General features: G+C 54.0%; 1 protein-coding gene across 4 annotated transcripts in view; it reads right to left on the bottom strand.

Moving 5' to 3' along the window:
- Positions 1–224: 224 nt before the first annotated feature.
- Positions 225–21,515, bottom strand: part of LOC127575481 (serum response factor-like) — a 65,332-nt gene continuing 44,041 nt past the window's right edge. For 2 of the 4 annotated variants that reach the window (XM_052025416.1, XM_052025413.1), the window contains 6 exons: positions 14,673–14,913; positions 12,186–12,353; positions 7,515–7,661; positions 6,926–7,120; positions 4,277–4,353; positions 225–3,389 (listed from right to left, as the gene is read on the bottom strand). In XM_052025416.1, coding sequence (XP_051881376.1) covers positions 3,288–3,389; positions 4,277–4,353; positions 6,926–7,120; positions 7,515–7,661; positions 12,186–12,353; positions 14,673–14,913 — 930 coding nt within the window. In that variant the 3' untranslated portion in view covers positions 225–3,287. The remainder of the gene's footprint in view (positions 3,390–4,276; positions 4,354–6,925; positions 7,121–7,514; positions 7,662–12,185; positions 12,354–14,672; positions 14,914–21,515) is intronic. The other 2 variants (XM_052025414.1, XM_052025415.1) reach the window with 2 other exon arrangements.

Here is a 21,515-nt window from a genome sequence, read left to right as displayed (position 1 = left end):
CAGTCACCAGATAAAGAAAGGTCACACCAATACAGGCAGGGGCAAACAGCCACGTACACTGACATGCTGCCAGCCAGTTCCACACACAGACAAAAACAGGTGGAGATTCTGGTGCAGGTAAACTAACACCTGTCCTCAGCTACACCAACAGATGTGCACCACACCAGGACAGAATTCCCATTTAATCTGTGCTGAGGTCACTACAGCATCTGCCACAATTGCTGGTTGCACAATTTGTTACATTTATTTAAAGGGCATTTTTATTCTGCATCTGTACACAGTACTCTTTGTATACACAAATCTTACAAAGAATAAACGGAATCCAAACACAACGAAAACAAACAATAAAAATTTGTTTCTTTTATTTTAAAAAAAAGCTTTCACCGTGTAAATCACACCAAAACCAGGCATGTCTGGGAACCGTCTACTCAGTAACACATCCTGCTCCTTTAACTGCAACCCATGGCAATAGTTTTATACTGTGAAAAAATTCTAAAAAAAACACACAGCCCTCCCTGCCCTCCCCTGCCCCGCGTGATACAAACTCGTACACATAAAAACTGCAATACAATTTACAAGTGTTTTTCTCATCTTCTCTGTAATACATAAATACTGAATAAACACCTATAAAAATAAACTCTCTCTTTCAAGGCATTTTATAAAAAGTAGTGGCCGCTTCCTATGAAAACGCCTCCCTTCATAGCACCAAGTACAAAAAAGCAGCAGCTTGCAATTGGGCCAATCACTGAAGGAGCCACGAAAGGCAGGGAAGGTCAGGGGCCAGGAACAGGTCAGTGGCCACGGTGTCAAGGCTGGCATCTTGGGCAGTGGGTGCACGGAAGCGAAGAGTTACCCCCACAGGCATGTTGTGATGGGGGGTGGGAGGGACACGCTGGAGTAGCTGCTCAGCAGCCTTGTCAGGAAGGGTTGACCTCACCTCTCCCTCTTCACCACACGGTGAATGACCCCAGGTCACAAGCTGCACAGCAGCAGCAACTTCCCTGCCCACCATTCTGATCGGCTTTAACACCAGTTCACACACAGCTAACCATGAAACAGGGAGCAGGGCTCGCCCCAGGACCACCAAGCCAGCTACCACCAGTCCTCCAGAAACTGATACCAATCGTGGTCAACATCTCACACGCCGAGGGGTCTGTGTTAGTGCCCACCCTCTTACCCAACCCAGGGTCTTCCCTCTCACCCAACCCAGGGTCTTCCCTCTCACAAGGGCCAGAATCACGGACTTCAGAATACTGAACCGTCGTTCTACATCCAGGAGCTGAGGCAGCAGGGGACAGCACTAAACTTTACAGCCAACCTTGTTCCTGCCCTTGCCAACAAGAGGCACTGCAACCAACCCTAATGTTACTCCTTTCCTTAAAGTGTGAGAGGCGGGGTGAAACACAGCCAATACTAATCCTTTCCAGCCGGGCAGGAGCTGCATCCAATCCCATTGCTGCCCTCTTCTGACAGCGGGGGGAATTAGAACATGGAACAGTACAGCACAGGGACAGCCCCATCGGCCCACCACGTTGGGCCAAACTAATTAAGCCAATGGTGCCTAATTACACTAATCCTTTCTGCCTGCAGATGGTCCATGTCCCTCCATTCTCTGCACATTCATGTGTTTACGAGCCTCTTAAAGGCCTCCATCGTACCTACATCCACCACCACCCCTGGCAGCACATTCCAGGCACCCACCACTCTGTAAAATACTTGCCCTGCACGCCACCTTGGAACTCTCCCTCTCTCAACTTAAATGCATTTCCTCCAGTACAAGACATTTTGACTCTGGGGAAATAAATACCAGCTGCCTACACTAGCTATGCCTCTCGTAATCTTATAAACTTCTATCAGCCTCCGCTGCTCCCGAGAAAACCACCCAAGTTTGTCCAACCTCTCCTTAGAGCACCTGCCCTCTAATCCAGGCAGCATCCTGGTGAACCTCTTCTGCACCCTCTCCAAAGCCTCCACATCCCTTCCTATAAAGGGGCGACCAGAATTGAACGCAATACTCCAAGATGCCGCCTCGCCAGTTTCATAAAGCTGCAACACAACTTAATGACCCGTGAACTCAATGCTTCGACTGATAAAGGCAAGCCCACCTTCTTTACACCCAATCAACTTGCGTGGCCACTTACAGGGAGCTGTGGACTTGGACCCCAAGATCCCTCTGTACATCGATGTTACAGCCAATCTCATTGTGGCTTTTACCTGACTGCTGTTGGGTGTGGGGGAGATGGGAAGGCTTGTAGCCAATCCTGATCTTGCTCCTATCCAACAATGGGCAGAAAGTAACCAATCCTGATCCTGCCCCTTATCCAGCAATGGGGAGAGAGTAACCAATCCTGATCCTGCCCCTATCCAACAATGGGAGCGTGCGACCAATCCGATCGCTGCTGCTGTACTGTGTACTCGACTGCTTCTTCCAGCCGGGCCTGAGTCACCGGAAGCCATCGGCAACAGTCAGTGGCTTATTCCTCACACTCCGGCACAGAGTTGAGACCACTGACTCTGTTCCCCCACCTGTCCCACCCCCAAACGGCCACTCCAATAGGTCAACCAATTTAATACAAATTGCCAATCAAAATTCATATAATCTCCATTAAAAGCACATTCTAAATACTTGTGTGTGTGTGTGTGTGGGTATATGTGAACACGCGTGTGCATGTGTATATTATGTGTATATTTCATATATATACACACAGAAACATACATATATTATACACACACACATATCCCTCCAACAATTTTATTCTCAGTACAAATATAATAACAAAATAATTGTTGGAGAAATAGTTGTGGAAACTTTAGTGCCATGATATCCTGCAAAGTTAAAATTAAACCGTCGCCCAGAGGGCAGGCACCAAGAATCCCAGAGAGCCAGATCCAGGCCCTGGACACACCGCCACCCAGCCACATTCAAAATCCGCAGCTAACAGCTGAGTCGCCACAAACCCAGACACATTTGCAACAAAGTTTGGAAGAAGACTTTGTTCCTCCAAGGAGCAGGGAGAGGAGTGAGGTTGTATTTACACGGCCTTCACAACAGAGTGTGAATCTTTGGCTGAAGCCTGATGTGGGTCCACTGCGTGCAAATCGCTTTCAATTATGAAAAAGATAAACCTCAGGCAGTCAATAATTTCACATTGATTTAGAAAAAGCTCCATCCATTCTTTCTGAATAAAGCAGGGCTGAGGGAGAGGGAGAGGCAAAAATAAATAAATATAGCAGGCAGTTTCTATTTTAAATAGATGGTGCTCCTCTCGAGTCCTGGCCAGGAGTCGTCAGTCGTTCTGGGCCAGCTTGCTGCTGTGTGTGGTTTCCAGGCTGCTCACCTGAAGCTCAGTCAGACTACCAGTGCTGGATTGTTGGCCAATCACTGTCATCTGTGGAAACAGGAGGACAGGAGTCACCACCCAACCTGGGTCCTGGATTAGCCAACACCCCTCACACCCCCGTCCCTCACCCACCTTCCTTCAGGTATTAGGTCTGGGCCCAGGGATCACAGAGCACCCCATCCACCAAAGTCCTGGGTCAGGGATCGCCCAACAAGCCCCCGTCCCACTCTCCGGCAGGTCTGAGTCATGGGATCTGCCAACAACCCACTCCCACCTTCCTACAGATCTGGGTCCTGGGATCACCCAACACCTCCCCCCAACCCTTCACCCAAGACTGGGTCTAGGGATCACACAACAACCCCTCTCTCCCACCCACCTAGTTGCTGGCCCAAGGATCATGCAGCAACCCCTCCTACCCACCCTGTGCCCGCTCCTCCTACCCCAATCCTCTCCAAGGAAGCCTGGGATCACCCTACAACCCTTCCCTCCCCACACCTCTGCCCTTCAGGACTGGGGTCCGGGGTCACTCACAGGTAACCAGTGCTGGCCCCGGGCACTTGCTGGCCGGTTCGATCTCAGTCTGGCCCCAGTCCCCATCTGGTGACCGGCATCATGGACCCACCCCAAGGGAGCAGGGAGCCTGCACATGTGGTGTAAACATTTCCCTGAACTCCCCGGAACAGGAGTGTACCGATCGCCATTCACTGATATTTCAGCCCAGTGATAGGTCGTGGCACTGGCGAATCAAGTCCCCTTGGTATCTCTGGCCCAGTTACTGGGCCTCTCAGTCACCTAGCACCAAGACACCCAACCAGAGAATCACAAGTCCAAATGTTCCTTGAGGTTGGCAGCACTGAGCGAGAGAGAGAGAGAGAGAGAGAGTGAATGAGAGAAAGCCCACCCCTGCCGATGGCCGTCAGTGTGGGCAGCAGTACCTGGTGGAGCTGGACGGCTGACAGTGGGATTTGGACAGTGCCTGTGGGAGCAGTCAACACAACTTGTGGTACACCACCTGCAAGAGACAACAAGCAGCTCAACACAACGCCAAACCCACACTCAAAGAGACGAGCGCACAGCCTCTGTGTGCCTCTGGGGTGCCAGTACTAGACCACCACCCATCGTATTCTGATGGTCGCCACCTCCAATTTCCCACCTCAGATGGGCCCGTCTCCTCCACTGATGTCTGAGAACCTCATCGGCGTGAACAGTGCCCGAGTTCTTCCTCCTCCAGATTTCTCCGTAACACAAACCAAACTGTCCAAATCTTCCTTCCTTGTCACTGAGCTCCCCCTCTCTCACACCCTGTCCCTTTCTTGCCTACCTTAGACTGCAGCTCTGAGCATCCACCTCAGTACTAATACACTGGCCTACACTCTCTCACTGTATTTCAACCGTCACCACACTTCACAAACACCACCGTGGACTAGTAGGCAGAGAGCTGGGCCACTGATGTAGGGACGGCAGCTGGGGAATTTATAATCAAGTAATTATGGAACTTAAAAGGAAAATCCAGTTCCAAGAACAGTAACTGGGAAACGACGGGTTTGTCTGGATCACTGAAGTCCTTCGGGGAAGGAAACCCGCTGTCCTTACCCAGACTTGCTGACTGCGAGACCCCTGCCCCCACCGTGGGTGGTGACTCCTCGCCGCCCCTCAGTTCGAGGAGGATTAATGAGGGGTCGCCAACGAATTCACGTCCCACCAACGAGCAACTAACACAAGTGATGCCGAGGTTGGGCGGCAGGTCACCGCCAGACGCAGGAACTTTTCCTAACATTATTCCTGAACTAGTCTCCATTAACACTGGTCACACGATCCAGACTTCCCAAGTCAACAGCAACCGCCAACTTATCTGCTCTCCTGTCTTCATGTTTTTGACTGACCTTTCACCTTCTGTCAGACTTTCTGTGCAGGACCTTAACCTTTCACCCTCCTTCTGATGTCCTGCGTATAGGTCTGACCTTTTACCTTCTGAGGTCCTGCTGTTACGGACTCAGTGAAAGTCCCTTTAAGATAGAGAGTGTGTGTGTATGTGTGTGTGGGGCGTGCTTACGTCAATAGAAGATAAAGGACGTAATGACGTTGTTGAAGAAGTAAGAAGAGAGAGAGAGAGAAGGGAGAGAGACACCAGCCTGCTTGTTTTCTCTACCGATGGATGAGAAACAATAACTGTGTTTGCTACTGAAATCCATGTATGGAAGTTGGAAGTAATCCAGTGGAGTTCACTTTGTTGCTGACCTGTAGAAGGAAACAGGTATTTGTGTGTGGACGACCACGATTCGGATGCTTTTCGGGGTGAGGAAGTCACTACCGAGTAAACACTGAAGTGTCGTTTGGGGTTCCATCGTGGAACATTTGGATTTCGTATTTACTCTCCCTATGTTCTCTACATCTACATCTTATCTTCTGACAACGGTGGTTGTTGAAGAAGCCCTTGCTCATGTTTCACCTTATGGCTTGCGGAACTGAACTTTAAGAACCATTCCGGAACTGGGAGTTTTGGACTTTGCCACACACAAAGAGTTTAGTTTTGGGGTTAACGTTCGAGGTTTAACATTCTTGAATTCTAACATACTAACATTTTTACTTTTATTTTACGTATTATCATAAGTAGTAATTAATAAAATAGTTTTTAACACTGAATCATGCTCAGTGTGTTTCTTTTGTTGCTGGTTCGTGACACTGCGCATGGACCTGACCTTTCACCTTAACATCCTGTGCATGGGCCTGACCTTTCACCTTCAGCCCGACGTCCTGTGCATGGACCTGACCTTTCACCTTCAGTCTGACGTTGTGTGCATGGGCCTGACCTTTCACCTTCTGTCAGACTTCCTGTGCATCAGCCAGTTACAGGGCAGCCCTTCCTCCATTACATCCTCCTGTATGTCCCCATCACACAGACAGAGCAGGCAGAGCCACTGCCTCACAGCTCCGGCGACCCAGGTTTGGTCCCGACCTCCGGTGCTGTCTGCATGGAGTGTGCACGCTCTCCCTATTGAGTTTCTTCCTGTTGCTCCGGTTTCCTCCCACATCCCAAAGACATGCGAGTTGATAGGTTAATTGGCTGCTGTAAAATGCCCCCCTAGTGTGTTGGTGAGGGGTGAATTGCTGGGAATGTGGGGAGAGTAGGTTACAGGAAGAATTATGTAGGAAATGGGATTGCTCTGTGAGCCAGGATAGAAATGGCCTCATTCCATCTTGGAAGGAAATATGGAAATGGAAGTCACAAACCATCATTGTTTAGAAACACATTAATGTCTCGGTCACCGTAACTGGGTCTAAGTCCTGGGACTCCCTCCCAACAGCTCTGCGGGAGCACCTTCACCAGGACTGCCGTGGTTCAAGGCGGCAGCTCACTCACACCTTCTCAAGGCAGAAAATGCTGGCCTTGCCAACTGTGCCCAGATCCCCCTAAAAAAATGAATAAATTAAAATAATAAATCCATCGGCAGGAGCACCTGAACCCAGACAGTGGGGTCAGAGGCAGAGCTGTCACAATGAAGGAATGTGCAAGTCCTCTCCTGCCCAACTCCACGTGTCCAAACCTTGGACGGGAGCCACCCTCAGCTCTCGGAGCACCTTACCCTGTTCCTGCATCTGGCTGTGCGACACTTGCATCCCCGAAGAGGGCTGCGAAAAGGCGTTGAGGACGGCGAGTCCATCTGACAGGCCGGGGCTGGAGGTGGTGTACATCACCGTGCCGTGGGGGCTCGGGTACATCACGTGGCTGGCCATCGAAGTGGGTGCGGACGAAGTCACGATTGTTGCCGGCAGCGTCACTGGTGGAAGGAGAGAGGAGACGATCAGTGGCTCACACTGCAGGCCAACCCCGTCCATGCTGGCCGACGTGTACCCATTGATACCAATCCTGGGGGGGGGGGGGCATGGTTGGGGAGGGGATGAGCGTGATAAGGAGGGGCAGGGAAGAGGAGGAAGGGGAAGGTGCAGGCAGAGGAGGGTCAGTGGGTGGAGGGAGTGAGGGTGGGAAGGATGGAGTAGACTTCAGGGGAGGAGAGGCAAGAGGAGGGGATATGGGAGGGAGGAAGGGAGGGAGGGAGGACGTGTTGGGGCCGGGGATCGAGAGCATGAGAAGAGTGGGGTGGAGTCAGAGGGTGTGCATGCAGGGAGTGAGGGAGGGAGCATGGCAGGAGGGAGTGGGGAGGCGCTCCTTACTTGTCCCGCTGGTTGAGGCCTGAGAGATCTCGGAGTTACTGTCGCTGATGGTGGCCGTGTGCTGCGTGGACTGGTGCACGCTCACCTGCGCTGGCGACTGGTGCAGCTGGATGGTCTGGACGGGCACCTGCTGGGCCATGGCACCTCCTGGGCAAAGGGAAGGGCAGCAGGTCAGCGGTCAGGGATCGGCACCTCCTCCCGCACGTGGCCCCTCCCTGACAGGGACTCCTGAAGACGGCACCTCAGCCGGCCCTCCTCCCTCGCACACCGTGACAGGAAAACACAGCACACAGCTGATTGCACAGTCTGCATACGTCCTGCGCATGCACTTACACTGCACGGTGTACCTCCTGCACTCGTACCCACACACTGCACTGTGTACGTCTGCGCTTGTACCTACACTACACCATGTACGTCCTGTGTTTGCCCCCACACACTGCACCGTGTACGTCTGTGCTTGCCCCCACACCGCACTGTGTACGTCCTATGTTTGTAACCAGACACCACACCACATACGTCTGTGCTTGCCCCCACACACTGCACTGTGTACATCTGTGTGTGATATGCACAAGTCGCAAAAGGCAAGTCAGCTTACACTCCATAATATGTGCACGGCCTTCCACACATTGCAGTGCACTGGTGTCCTGCGTGTGTGCATCTTCCTGCACACACACTGGGAAGTGCGAGTGTCCGAACATGGACTCACCTACCAGAACATGTGGACATTGCGCAGACTCTGCCACACACCACTTGAAATGCCTCCAATACACGCATTGACCCCCGCCCATGTACAGACACCAAACCTGTCTACAGTCTCACCAGCACCCTGGCCGTCTGCAGCTAGACTCTGACACTCCCTCCGTGCACCAAAGGCCAGCGCTCCATTTGCCCTCCCGATTCTTTGCCCCGAACTCTGTGCCACATGTTCAAGGATCCTCCATCTCCCTGAATATCAACACATCAGGTGTTTCATCTGCTTTTCAGGATGTGGGTGTTGCTGGCGAGGCCAACATTAACTGCCCATGAGGTGGTGGTGGTGAGGTGCCTTTTGAACCACCACATCCTCCTGGTGACAGGACTATCACTGCGCAGCTGGGAAGGGAGTTCCAGGACTTGGACCTGGTGGAGATGCGAGAACGGCAATATATATTTGGATGGTACATGGATAGGAAGGGTTTAGAGGGATATGGGCAAGTGGGACTAGCTCAGATGGGCACCTTGGTCGGCATGGACCAGTTGGGCCGAAGGGCCTGTTTCTGTGCTGTATGACTCTATATAGTCAGGATGGTGTGGAATCTGCATGTGGTGGGACTCCCATCCAGCTGCTGCCTTTGTACCTCTTGGTGGTGAAGATCACAGGTTTGGGAGGTGCTGTCGGAGTAGCCTGGGTGAGTAACTACAGTGCATTTTGTGGACAGTGCACGCTGCAGCCACTGTGTGCACATGCTGGAGGGAATGAATGTCGAGTATGGTGCGGTGCCAATCAAACAGGCTGCTTTGTCCTGCATGGTGTCGAGCTCCTCAAGAGTTGTTGGGGCAGCATTCGTGCAGGTAGGCGGAGCTGTTACATCCCTGACTTGCACCATGGAGACAGTGAAAAGGTCTTGAGGGGTCAGGGGGTGAGTCACACGCAGTCAACCTTACACCTGCTCGTGGCCATGGTGTTTATGTGACTGGACCAGATGAGTTTCTGGTCAGCGATGACTCCCAGGACGTTGATGCTGGGGGATTCAGCAACGGGAATGCCACCGAATGTCAAGGGTGGGTGGTCAGATTCCCTCTCACTGGAGGTGGCCGTCATCTGGCACTTTTGCTGCGAGTTCCAGAATACATCTGGGTCTTGCTGCACGTAGACATGGGCTGCTTCATCGGCTGAGGAGATGCAAATGGAAGTGAACGCTGTGCGATCATTGGCAAACATCCCCACTTCTGACCCAGTGATGAAAAGGCCATTGACAGGGCAGCTGAACACCTCACCATCACCTCAGAGGGCAATTACTGCTACTCCTTCACCATCACAGGTCTAAACCCTTGAGCTCCCTGCCCAACAGCGCTGTGGGCCATCCTTCACCAGAAGGACTGCAGCGGTTCGAGAAGATGGCTCACCTTTGAATACAGCTGCTGCTGGTCTTGAGAGCAATACCCAGATCCCAAATTATAACAAATATGAAGTAAATTCAACAGCAAGGTCCCCGGCACTGCCCTGAGGAACTCCTGCAGCGATATCCCAAGGCTGGGGTGACCGATTCCCAACAACTACGACCACCTCCCTTCGTGTGATCCAACCAGAGATGTGTTTAAATCCTGCTTATCCACTCTTTGTGATTAAAACTCACATTTGGTCTTAGCAGTTCAACAACATCACATACAGGAACCATCGACACAATGATGAAATGTGAGCTGCAGTATGGCACTGGCCTTTGACTTCAATCATCATAATGAAAGCTTCTCACTGGAGTTAACCACACATGAAGTTAAGCTTCAGATTCCTTTAGAATGGTGAACCAAAACCACAGAGGGAAGCCTTTCCTCCTCTGAGACTGAGCTGCCTCTCTCTGTCCACCCACACTCCCTCCTTATACACATCCCTGCAATTTTGCTTTCACATCCGTATCCCTTTCAAAAGCTGTCACTGATTCCACCCCCGCCACCCGGCACTACAATCTCCTTCAACAACGTGACTCTCAACTCCCTCAGCTTCCCCAGCCATTCACCTTCAAACCCTGCCCTCTGCTTTTCAACAGCCACTGACACAGTGGCGTAGAGGTTAGCATGACGCTATTACAGCGCCAGCGACCCGGGTTCAATTCCGGCCGCTGTCTGTAAGGAGTTTGTATGTTCTCCCCGTGTCTGCGTGGGTTTCCTCCAGGTGCTCCAGTTTCCTCCCACATTCCAAAGACATACAGGTTAGGAAGCTGTGGGCATGCTATGTTGGCGCCGGAAGTGTGGCGACACTTGCGGGCTGCCCCCAGAACACCCAATGCAAAAGATGCATTTCACTGTGTGTTTCAATGTACATACGACTAATAAAGATATCTTATCTAAACAGTTTCTCGTTACTCTAATTGGGTGCTCTGTAGTTTTAAACACTTTGGTCAGAACTCCTGTCAGGAATCTCCCTTGGAAGGAGACCCCCGCTGTCTGCCCCGGAACCGTCACCCTGGCCCCAGGCAGGGGATGCCACACCTGGCTTTGCTCTGTAAAAGCCACGAGGGGCAGAGACAGGGTGAATACGCACAGTCTGTTTCCCAGCGTTGGGGAACCAAGAACTAGAGAGCACAGGTTTAGGGTGAGAGAGCAGATATTTAACAGGAACCTGAGGGGTGACTTTTCTCACCCAGAGGGTGGTCCTTATACAGAATGAGCTGCCAGAGGAAGTGGTTGAGGCAGGCACATTGACAACATTAAAAAGGTACGTGGATAGGAAATGTTCAGAGGGACATGGGCTGAATGCAGGCAAATGGGACTGGCTTAGATAGGTTGGGCCGAAGGGCCTGTTTCCATGCTGTCTGACTCCATGACTCTCTCCCTCACTCTCCTCCAGCCACAGAGCACAGAAACAGGCCCTTCAGCCCACCTTGTCCATGCCAACCATCCATCTCCCACCCATACTAACGCCATTTCCCAGCACGTGGCTGGCACCCTGCTGTCACGGAGTAATGCAGCACAGAGCCTGCACCCAACTCACCCCTCAGACCATGCTGCGGAGCTTCACATCCTCAGTTAAATGGTTTCCTGTATGGAAGTCATCAAGTCCTCACCGGCTCACGGAACGATCTCATTCACCCCACTGGTTTTCCCTGTGACCAATTCTCCCCACATTCCCACCAACTCCCCCCACCGCCACCAATTCTACCAATCACCGACACGCTAGAGGCAATTTACAACGGCCAATTAACCTACCAACCCATATATTTTTAAGAATGCAGGAGGAAACCGGAGCACCCAGGGGGAGCCCAGGCAGTCACAGGGAGAACGTGCAGACTCCACACAGACAGCAGTGGCGGTCAGGATCGAACCCGGGCACTGGTGCTGAAGCAGCAGCTCAGCACGCGAAAGTCTCCGCCTGAGGGAGGGGGTCAGACCTGGTCCCTGAGGGAGGGGGTCAGACCTGGTTCCTGAGGGACTGTTCTGTGGAGACTGCGAGAGGTGGCTCGGGGCCCCGATACCCATGATTCCAGCACCCGTCATAGATGTCACGCCGGAATCCTGCTGTGCGGATCCTGCACCTCTACTTCAGGACTGTGCAAACCCAAGAACGTGTACGCGGCTGGTCGAGGGAGTGGGATCCGAGGGAGGAGGTACTCAGTGTTCAGAGGGCTGTCCCACTGTCAGTGGGAGGGGGCCTCCCATTACCACCAGGAGTCACCAGCGGCTCATAGGCTGGGCCCCGCGGGCGGGTCTGCTTTCACACAGGCTGGGGCCTGCGTTTACACAGTCGAGGACTCACTGCTTGGACAGCATTTACACAGACTGGGAGTCACTGGCGGGACATCATTTGAAACTCCCTTCACTGCTCCCACCCACTCCCTGACCTGGCTCAGCCTCCTGCCCCCTGACCCTCCTCCTGCCCCTCCCCCTGCTCCCTGACCCTCCTCCTGCCCCTCCAGCTGCCCCCTGACCCTCCTCCTGCCCCTCCAGCTGCCCCCTGACCCTGGGAACCACACTCGCCTGCGATGGAGACAATCTGACCGCCCGTGGACGCTGGGAAGCGAAAGACCGTCTGCTGTCCCGGCTGCGACTGACCGCTCATCATCTGACCCTGCTGACCCTGGATGGTCAGTGAGTGCTGCTGCAACTGACCAATCGGGATGGAGGGCGTCCCTGGCAGTGACGTGCCTGTCAGAGGGAAAACAGACAGTGAACCGAGCGGCTGTGGAGGCAGCTCAGCCGGGGGCGGGGGCAGGGGGGCACGACGCTGCACGGTTAGTGAGGGGCGAGCAGACCCTGGGGGAAGGGGGGGGGCACAATCACGGCCCCCACCCCCACCCCCCCCCACTTACTGAGGCAACCTGCATCCGCTGCGGCTGAGGAACGGGATTCACGGCAGATCCCAGACCAGGAGATCCACCACGGCCTGGAACGGGAATTCCAAAGCACAGGGACACAGGAGGCTGCAGAGAGTCATGGACACGACCTGGCCCACCACTGACACGGCCCGGACCACCACGGGTACGACCCGGACCACCACTGACAGCATCAACAGGTGCTGCTGCCTCAAGAAGGCAACATCTATCATCAAGGCTCCCCACCATCCGGGCCGTGCCATCTTCTCGCAGCCACCATCGGGCAGGAGGTACAGAAGCCTGAAGTCCCTCACCACCAGGTTCAGGAACAACTACATCCCTTCAACCATCAGTTCCTGAAGCGACCTGTAGAACCCTATCCCTACCTCAGGACTGGAACACCAGCCACCACCTCTTGCACTAAAATGGACTTGTCTCTGATTGTGTCTCTTTTTTTGGCAGATGTCTTGTTTCTGCAAAGTCTTTTTCTTTCCCGTCTTCCATAATTCACATTCTGTATGTTGTCTGTACCTACGTGCCTGTGATGCTGCTGCAAGCAAGTTTTTCACTGTACCTGTACCTCACTGTACTTGTGCACAGGACAATAACCTCCACTCGACTTTGTTTCAAACCCACACCCTGGCACAGAGCTGGTGCAGCATGGACCCATCACAGCAACACCGGCACTCCGAGGGTTAACCCCAACTCCCCAGGAGCTGCCATTTGGCCCATCAAATCCATGCGGGCTCTGACCAAAGCACTCCATCCCATCTCTCCCAGTCACCTAGAGGAGGAGGGTGACGCAGTGAATCCACCAGGGCTGATGCCAGGGGTCCCCAGAGAGGCTGCAGTGATCCCCTAATGGTCAGGGACCAGAGGGGCTGTGTGGGATAGAACTGCCACCATCCCACTGCTGATGGGGCATGATTGGCCTCCTCCTGCTGTTCCTATCCTCTGGGAAGACTTGGAGAAGGGTCGAGGCAGGCGCACCAACACCAGACACCACCCCCAGCTCCGCAGAGAACCACTGGCCTGGGCAGAGCCGGCGCCACACCAATTCAACCATTCCCACTGGGAAAACGGGAGTCATTCCCACTGCGATGGGGAATTCCAATGCAGTCGGCCCACACATGGACTCCAGGAACCCGAGCAAAGCCAGTCAGATCCTCACTGAACAGGCCTACAGAGAACCAACCTTGAAGTAAGGCTATTGGACCACAGGGGGCATCACAGTCACCCCCAATCCAGTGCTTGGCTTAATACTCAGACATTTCAAGCAAGGGGTCTCCTCGGAAGTTCCAAGTGGCACTGAGGAAAAAGGATGATCTAACACGACAGGAACAAGCTCAAAGACCAGACTGCCTGCCCCTGCCCCGCCCCGTCCCGCCCCTGCCCCAGGTACGTTTGTTCCTGCGCTGACCCGCCCCGCCCCACCCTCTCACCAGCTCAGGCTGAACCTCCCCGGGCTTCCTGCTCCGAACACTGTCTGTACCACGGGCCGGAGGAACTCCGCAGATCACACCTCCCTCCTGCAGCCCATCTGTACCACACGGTGAGCAGGGGACTCCCCACCACAGGCCAACCCATTGCCTGGTGGGGGTCCCAGCCACGTCCCGAAGGCAATCTCCACCAGTCACCGCCCTCACCCAGTCACCCAGCAACAAACATCCCCATTCTGCATCGACTCAGCACAGCAGCCCCCGGGAGCAGGGTCGGAGATGGGGAGGGAGAGGGAGGGACAGGGGAGCGGGTGGAGAGGGGCTGTGGTGGGGAGGGGGAAAGAAGGGGCTGTGGTGGGGAGGGGGAAAGAGGGGGTGCGGTGGGGAGGGGGGGGAGAGAGGTTGGTGAGGGGCCTGGCACAGGACAGCAGCCGAATCCCAGCCCCGTGGTCACATGACTCTCAGTGGGGGCCGGTGTCGACACCAGCCCGTCCCACCTCACGGCACCAGGCCCCCACCTCAACAACACCCTCCCTCCCCACCCCCGTCCCACCTCCCGGGACCCCGCAGCCCCCACCACTCCAACACCCTCCGTACCCCCCTCCCTCCCCCCTCCACTCACAGCCGCAGTCACACAGGGGTGTCCTCTCCCCACCCTCCTCACCTCGTGTCCAGCCTCCCCCCCCCCCCTCAGTGCCCCCCCCCACACCCACCTGACATGAGGGTGAACCCACTGGGGATCTGCACCATGCTGCCAGAGGTGCCGGTGACGGCAGGTTTGAAGACTGTGCCGTTGCTGTTGGTGATGGCGGTGACGGGAGCCAGGTAGTTGGTGATGGGGAAGCTGTGGCCCGTGCTGACCTGCAGGTTGGTGGAGGTGTTGGACGCCAGCTGGTTGACCCCCTTCGAGCCGGGGACGTTGGTCACGGTGAAGGTGGTGGGCTTCAGTCCGTCCTGAGGAGAGGGCAGAGCAGAGAGTTAGTGTGGGCCCGGGGAGAGACCATGGAGGGAGGGAGGGAGGGAGAGAGGGAGACCACCGAGGGAGGGAGGGAGGGAGGGAGAGAGAGGGAGAGAGACCACCGAGGGAGGGAGGGAGGGAGAGAGACCACCGAGGGAGGGAGGGAGGGAGAGAGAGAGGGAGAGAGACCACCGAGGGAGGGAGGGAGAGAGAGAGGGAGAGACCAACGAGGGACGGAGGGAGAGGGAGGGAGAGAGAAAGGGATGGAGAGAGGGAGAACAGAGGGAGAACAGAGGGAGAACAGAGGGAGAGAGGGATGGAGGGAGGATTTACCGAGGGAGGGACCAGTGAGACAGGATTCACTCAGGCCAAGGGACCCTCAGTCAGGCTGAAGCCAGGACAGGGAACAGAGTGCCGCCCCCCTCCCCCCCAACACACCGCACCACACAACGATCCCCCCAGTACAAAGCCCAGCCCTGGATCACAACCCCACCCCCTCCCATACCCACATCCCCCGGCACTGCCCCCACAGCACCCATGGGTGGGGCCAGTCCTGTACCAATCTCCCCAGGGCCCTGCCCCCACTCGTGCACCTGTGTCCCAGGGGTCCAGCCCCCCCTGACCCCAGGACCACCCAGCAGCCCACCGCCATTCCAGGGGCAGGGGAACATTTATCCTCCCCGCACATTTGAAGAATGACGTTTAATCAGACGTGGAGACGGGAGGTTTTCGAATCAGTACACATCGACGGCAAGTGAAGAGTGGGTGTGAGTTAGCTGCTCATGGCTCGTGTTACCCTGCAAGGTCGGATGTGAAAGTCCCCACCAAACAGAAGACAAAGTGAATCAAAATACGTCTCAGAATCAAGAGAGTGCTGTAATTACAGCAGAAAATGCTGGAAACACTCAGAACATCAGCAAACGTTGCTTGTTTCTCTTCAGACACCACCTGACCTGTTGGGTGTTGCCAGCAATTCCTGTTTTTATTTCCGATTCCCAGCATCTAGTGTTTCAGATTTGCATGTACGCAGACCACGAGTCCCAACCACATACGCAGACCGCCAGTCCCGCCTGCATACAGTCCACGTACGCGGACCGCCAGTCCCGCCCGCATACAGTCCACGTACGCGGACCGCCAGTCCCCAGCCCTGGATCAGGGTGTGGGGCAGACAGCTCCCCATTCCAGCAGCTTCACTGGATGGGGTCAGGAGCAGGAGATCGGGGCGAGGGGGAGGAGAGGGGAGTGTGGCTGAGCCGCCAGCTCCCAGTGCAGATTGAGGGGTGATCCAGGGGCCAAGTGTAACAGCAGAGGCAACCCCAGGGTGTCTGATGGGGGTCACATAGGATGTCGGGGGTGGGGTGGGGGGGATGTCAGCACAACAGGACAGCTCTTGACATAACAATTCTACTCCATCAAGTCATACAGCAGGGAAACCTTTGACCCAACTCGTCTGTGCCAACCGAGCTGCCCACCTAGACCAGTCCCGGTCACCACGTTTAGCTGATATTCCCTACCTGTCCAAGTGCTTTCTGTGTGTTGTTACTGAACCTGCCTCAACCCCTTCCTCTGGCAGCTTGTTCCACATACCAAATAAGTTGGCCCTCAGGACCCCTTTAATTCTTTCCTTAAACCTGTGCCCTCTAGTTTTTGATTCCCTTTCCCTGGGTAAAGGATTGAGCGCGTTCACCCCATCTATGCCCCTCACGGTTTTATACACCTCTGTATGGTCATCCCACTGTCTCCTGCGCTCCAAGGAATAAAGTCCCAGCCTGCCCAACCTCTCCCTGTCCCCCAGGCCCTCGAGTCCTGGCAACATCCTCGTTAATCTCCTTTGCACCCATTCTAGCACCTTTTACTATTCCCAACCCCTCCCCTCAGTGAGCCGGCAGTGTGCTCGGGGCTGGGGTTCTGCAGGATGTTCTTTCTGGGAACGAGGGCACTCCAACACTCACTCCTCCTGAAGCTCTCGCCCATCATCCACTGGCAACAGTGAACCGGAGCTCACCGGGGTCTGAATCCAGCCCCCCACCTGGGGGGGGGGGGGGGGGGGGGGGGGGGGGGGGGGGGGGGGGGAGGGGGGGGGGCAACTCTGGGTGGAGGGAACTCCAGCAGGTAGAGGGTGCGGAGTCCAGTTATCAAGCGAGTGTCTGATTCATTGAACAAGGGAGAGCTCACACCACGAGCAGCCCCTTCCCTACAACCACTGGATAAAGGAGGTGGGTGGGGTTACCAAATGCTGACTGCACTCCACCAGCCGGCTCGGCGGACATGGTCAGGAGCAGGTGTCTTGGGAGTTCACAAGACAAAGGAGCAGAAGCAGGCCATTTGGCCCATCGAGTCTGCTCCATGAGCTAAACTAATACTATTCCTATCTAGCCCCAATTCCCAGCCTTTTCCCCATATCCCTTGACTAATTAGATACCTATCAATCTCCTCCTTGAACACCCCCAATGATCGGGCCTCCACAGCAGTACGTGGCAAAGAATTCCATAAATCCACGACCCTCTGGCTAAAGAAATTTCTCCTCATTTCTGTTTTAAACCGGTACCCTCTAATTCTAAGACTGTGCCCTCCAATCCTGGACTCACCCACCAAGGGAAACAGCTGAGCCACATCTACTGTCCAGTCCTTTCAACATTCTAAATATTTCTATAAGGTCCCCCTCTCATTCTTTTGTACTCCAGTAAGTACAGTCCAAGAGCTGACAAATGCTCATCGTACGTAAGCTCTGCGAGACCACCCCTCACGCCTCCCCCTCAGCGGCATCTCCTCTCTTCCAACAGTCAGCAGCGGGTCACCTGGAACAGTATAACTCCGTCTCCATCCAGCAGAACACACAGGCCCATTCCATCTGCGTCAGTCAAACCAAAGAGCCCTCCCGCACCCCCGAGGGTGGGTGACCCTACAGATCGGGATCTTTGAGTACACACCCAAGTACAGTTTGGCACGTGGTGAGGATTTCTGCTTCCACCACCTCTGCAAGTAGCAAGTTCAAACCCCTCCATCCTCTGGGCGAAAACATCTCCCTCAGCTCCCTTCTGATGCTTCTGCCATTTATTGTATTTCATTCCTACTGGATTTTGACTCCACTGATACAGAAAATAGGGCCAGCCTGTTTACTCAAACTAGGGCTCTGTAACCTCATGCACCTCAATCAGGTCTCCCTCTAATTCCTCTGTTCCAAACCCGACCTTGTCCAACTTTCTCAGATCACTGACATTTTCCATAGTTCTGGTTATGTGGTGACTACAGCTGTACACAGGACTGAAACTGTGTCTTCATGGCAGCACAGTAGCATAGCAGTTAGCACGACACTACTACAGCGCCAGTGATTGGGGTTCGATTCCCGTCGCTGCCTATAAGGAGTTTGTACGTTCTCCCCGTGTCTGCATGGGTTTCCTCCCACATTGCAAAGACATACGGGTAGGTTAATTTGGGTTGAAAATGGGCGGTGCAGGCTTATTGGGCCAGAAGGGCCTGTTACCACGCTGTAAATAAAATTTCTTTAAAAATTTTTTAAGAAGTGCTGCCAATGTTTTCTTTTACACACACACGCACGCACACACACACACGCACAGTAAGTTCTGCAGTGTCAAGTCCTGGACCGTTCAACACAAGCCTCCCCTCCTGTGGCTTATCTCACCCTCCAGGCTCCGGCCTGACCAGCATCTCAAACACCCATGGGATCTTCCTGTGCACAGACCAGCTGCTACCTTTCCGATGTCACAGCGGTTTCTGCAGCACTTCACTGGCTGGAAGGGTGCAACTCAGAACCTGCACTTCAATCTCTGTCCTTTCCCAACACCAAGGTAAGTGTGAGTGAACTGTGATGGCTACTGCAACAGTGCTCAGTCAGGAAAGTAAACCCCAGACTTGCCCCCTGCCTCCCTCTTGTGGAACCTGCTCTATAATGACTGAAGAATCTCAGAGCAGAGAGACTTCCTGCAAACACCTGGCCCCACAGTGAATAGAGTGCCTTCTGGACGCATTCAAAGATTTTTGTTGATGTTTTAATGAAGTTCTTTTAGGACAAAAGAAACCATATCAAATGGGGGCCCAAGGATAAAGGCCAAAAACAAAAATATTCTGTGTTTTAAACTGCCCTAATTGCAGTTTGCATTGGGGTAATCGAGACTTTCACGGTTACTACCCCATCACTCTTGCATGCCTCAGAAATGTGACCACAAATTTGTTTGCCAATTAAATCAGCCCCGGATCAGATCCAGTATTCAGTGTGGTAAGTAAAGGAGCTTGTGCTGCAGTGTTACAGCAGGGCACTGAGTGCAAGAGTGGTGATATCGTGTTGCAGTTGTACAAAACGTTGGTTAGACCGCACTGGGAGTGTTGTGCGCAGTTCTGGTCACCACACTGTAAAATGCGATGAAGCTTGAGACAGTGCAGGAAAGATTGACAAGGATGTTCCCTGGAATAGATGGCTTGAGTTATGGATGGGGTGGGTCTGTTTTCTCTAGAGTGAAGCAAGCTGAGAGGAGACACGATAGAGGTGTAAAGATCATGAGGGGCACAGACAGGGTTAGATAGTCAGTTTCCCCTGGCGGAGGTGTATAAAACTAAAGGGCATAGAGTTAAGGTGAGAGGGAGGATATTTGACAGGGATCTGAGGGGTAAATCTTTCACACTGAGAGTAGTTGGTATCCAGAATGAGCTGCCAGAGGGGGTAGTGGAGGGAGGAACAATGACAAGATCTCCTGGGTCAATACTCCCTGCTATGGGAACACCTTCACCAGAGAATTAGCAGTTCAAGAAGGCAGCTCAGAAGGAACTGGAAGTGGACAGTGACATAATAGAGCAAAAAAAAAACCTCAGGATCGCTATTTGTAAGGACGATATTCAGTGAGTAGATAGTATATCTCTCTGGCACCCAAACCTCCATTTATTTACCAGTGACATCTGAGGCAGGCATTGGTACAAACCATTTAGTATGTTCAACAGAATGTAAACCCCATTTTTAACAAGCTGTACTGAAGAACCGTTACTGACCAGCAATTAAACAACATGGACCGTTCCAACTCATAAAGCCAAGATTCGGCAACTGGACAGGTACGGGAACGAACAGGGTGCGGGGGGGATGTGGAATTAATGCGGGCCAGTGAGATCAATATGGAGAGGCATGGGGGTCGGCCTGGAAGTGGCAGGCCGAAGGGCTTGTTGCTGTACAGATCTATGACTCTCGGTTACAAGTTGCTGTCGTGAAGCCTCTACTGCCCAAAACGTCCTCCCTTCAGGGCTCGTTCCCTGACCGACCAAAGTGGAAGAAAGAAAAATTTGATCTAAGCAGCTGCAAGGCAGCTGCCTGAACAAACATACCAACTGCAGTCAGGGGGCCACAGGGGACTGTGACAACAGATAGGAAACTCATGTGCACACAACCAGCCCTTCTGTTACCGCTGACCAACACAAGTCCTTACCCCTGGGGTAACTGCATTGTTTGGAGGGCAAAGACCACCCCTACAAGCTTACCTCACCCTCCCTGCGCCCTGTCACCAAGAGAGGGGGCTGGCCTGACCCCTCCGCCCTCCTCGGGTCTCCAAGACTCAAGCAGCACGCTGAACATTTTGTGGGATCATCCTGTGCACAGACCATCCATCCGTGACATTTCCCACGTTGTGGCAGCATCCACAACGCAAGAAGCGCTTCACTGGCCGGGAGGGGTTTTGTGGGGGGGGGGGGGTGGGCAATCCTTTTGTCATCTAGAACACGTCAGGGTCCAGACAGAGGCTGGGAAACACCCCAGCTACTTCAGACTGCGTCACCGAACCACGTAAAGGGCGCACAGTCCGGGGAGACTCAGGATGTACAACCCAGTTGTCAGACTTGGGGCCAAGGGGTTAACATGAGGTCACAGCCCTGGGACCAAGGGGGTCACTCTCCTGGGGTCACAGCCCTAGGACCAAGGGGGTCACCCTCCTGGGGTCACAGCCCTAGGACCAAAGCAGACTCTGCTCTTTGCTCGGGTGACATTCCACGTTATTTTCTCAGCCGCCCCACATTTTTGCTATTTCGGGATCTCAGGGAGATGTTGGCACCTGGTCGGAGATTGGACCTTCTTGCCTCTGGAGTGATCTCTCTGCTGTGGAAGGGACAGGTGACTCAGTAATGTAGGTTCAAATACAGACCAACACACACACACACACACACACACACACACACCAGTGGCCATGATCCATGACACATCTCAGATCGCTGTGACGTTTCCAAGGACACGTTGACGGGTCCTTGCCCACTGATCCTCCAGTGCCCGATTATCCCGGCAGTGCTGAGTGACCCTGTCCAATGACTTGGGACAGTGTGCAGTTCTGACACTGCAGCCCAGTGAGGATTCTCCCCCAGGACCCCAGGGGGGACCTCCAGGACACCGATGGCTGGGGAGGGTGGGGTTGGTGAGCAGCCACTTGTGATACGAAGACAGAGTGAGGAAGCAATTCTTCACGTGGGAAACTCTGGCACAACAGAGCCTGACCCGGCAGCAGGGTCGTCGGGAAGCAGCTCCAGAGAGGGGGAGAATCTGGAACCTTCCACCACTGCCCCACTGAGGAAGGGTGAACCCCAGAAGGTGGATGGAGCAGGGCACAGACAC

The sequence above is a fragment of the Pristis pectinata genome, chromosome 10 (genome assembly GCF_009764475.1).
Source record: "Pristis pectinata isolate sPriPec2 chromosome 10, sPriPec2.1.pri, whole genome shotgun sequence".
In the NCBI taxonomy this organism is placed as follows: domain Eukaryota; kingdom Metazoa; phylum Chordata; class Chondrichthyes; order Rhinopristiformes; family Pristidae; genus Pristis; species Pristis pectinata.
This window is presented reverse-complemented; position numbering and strand designations above follow the sequence as displayed.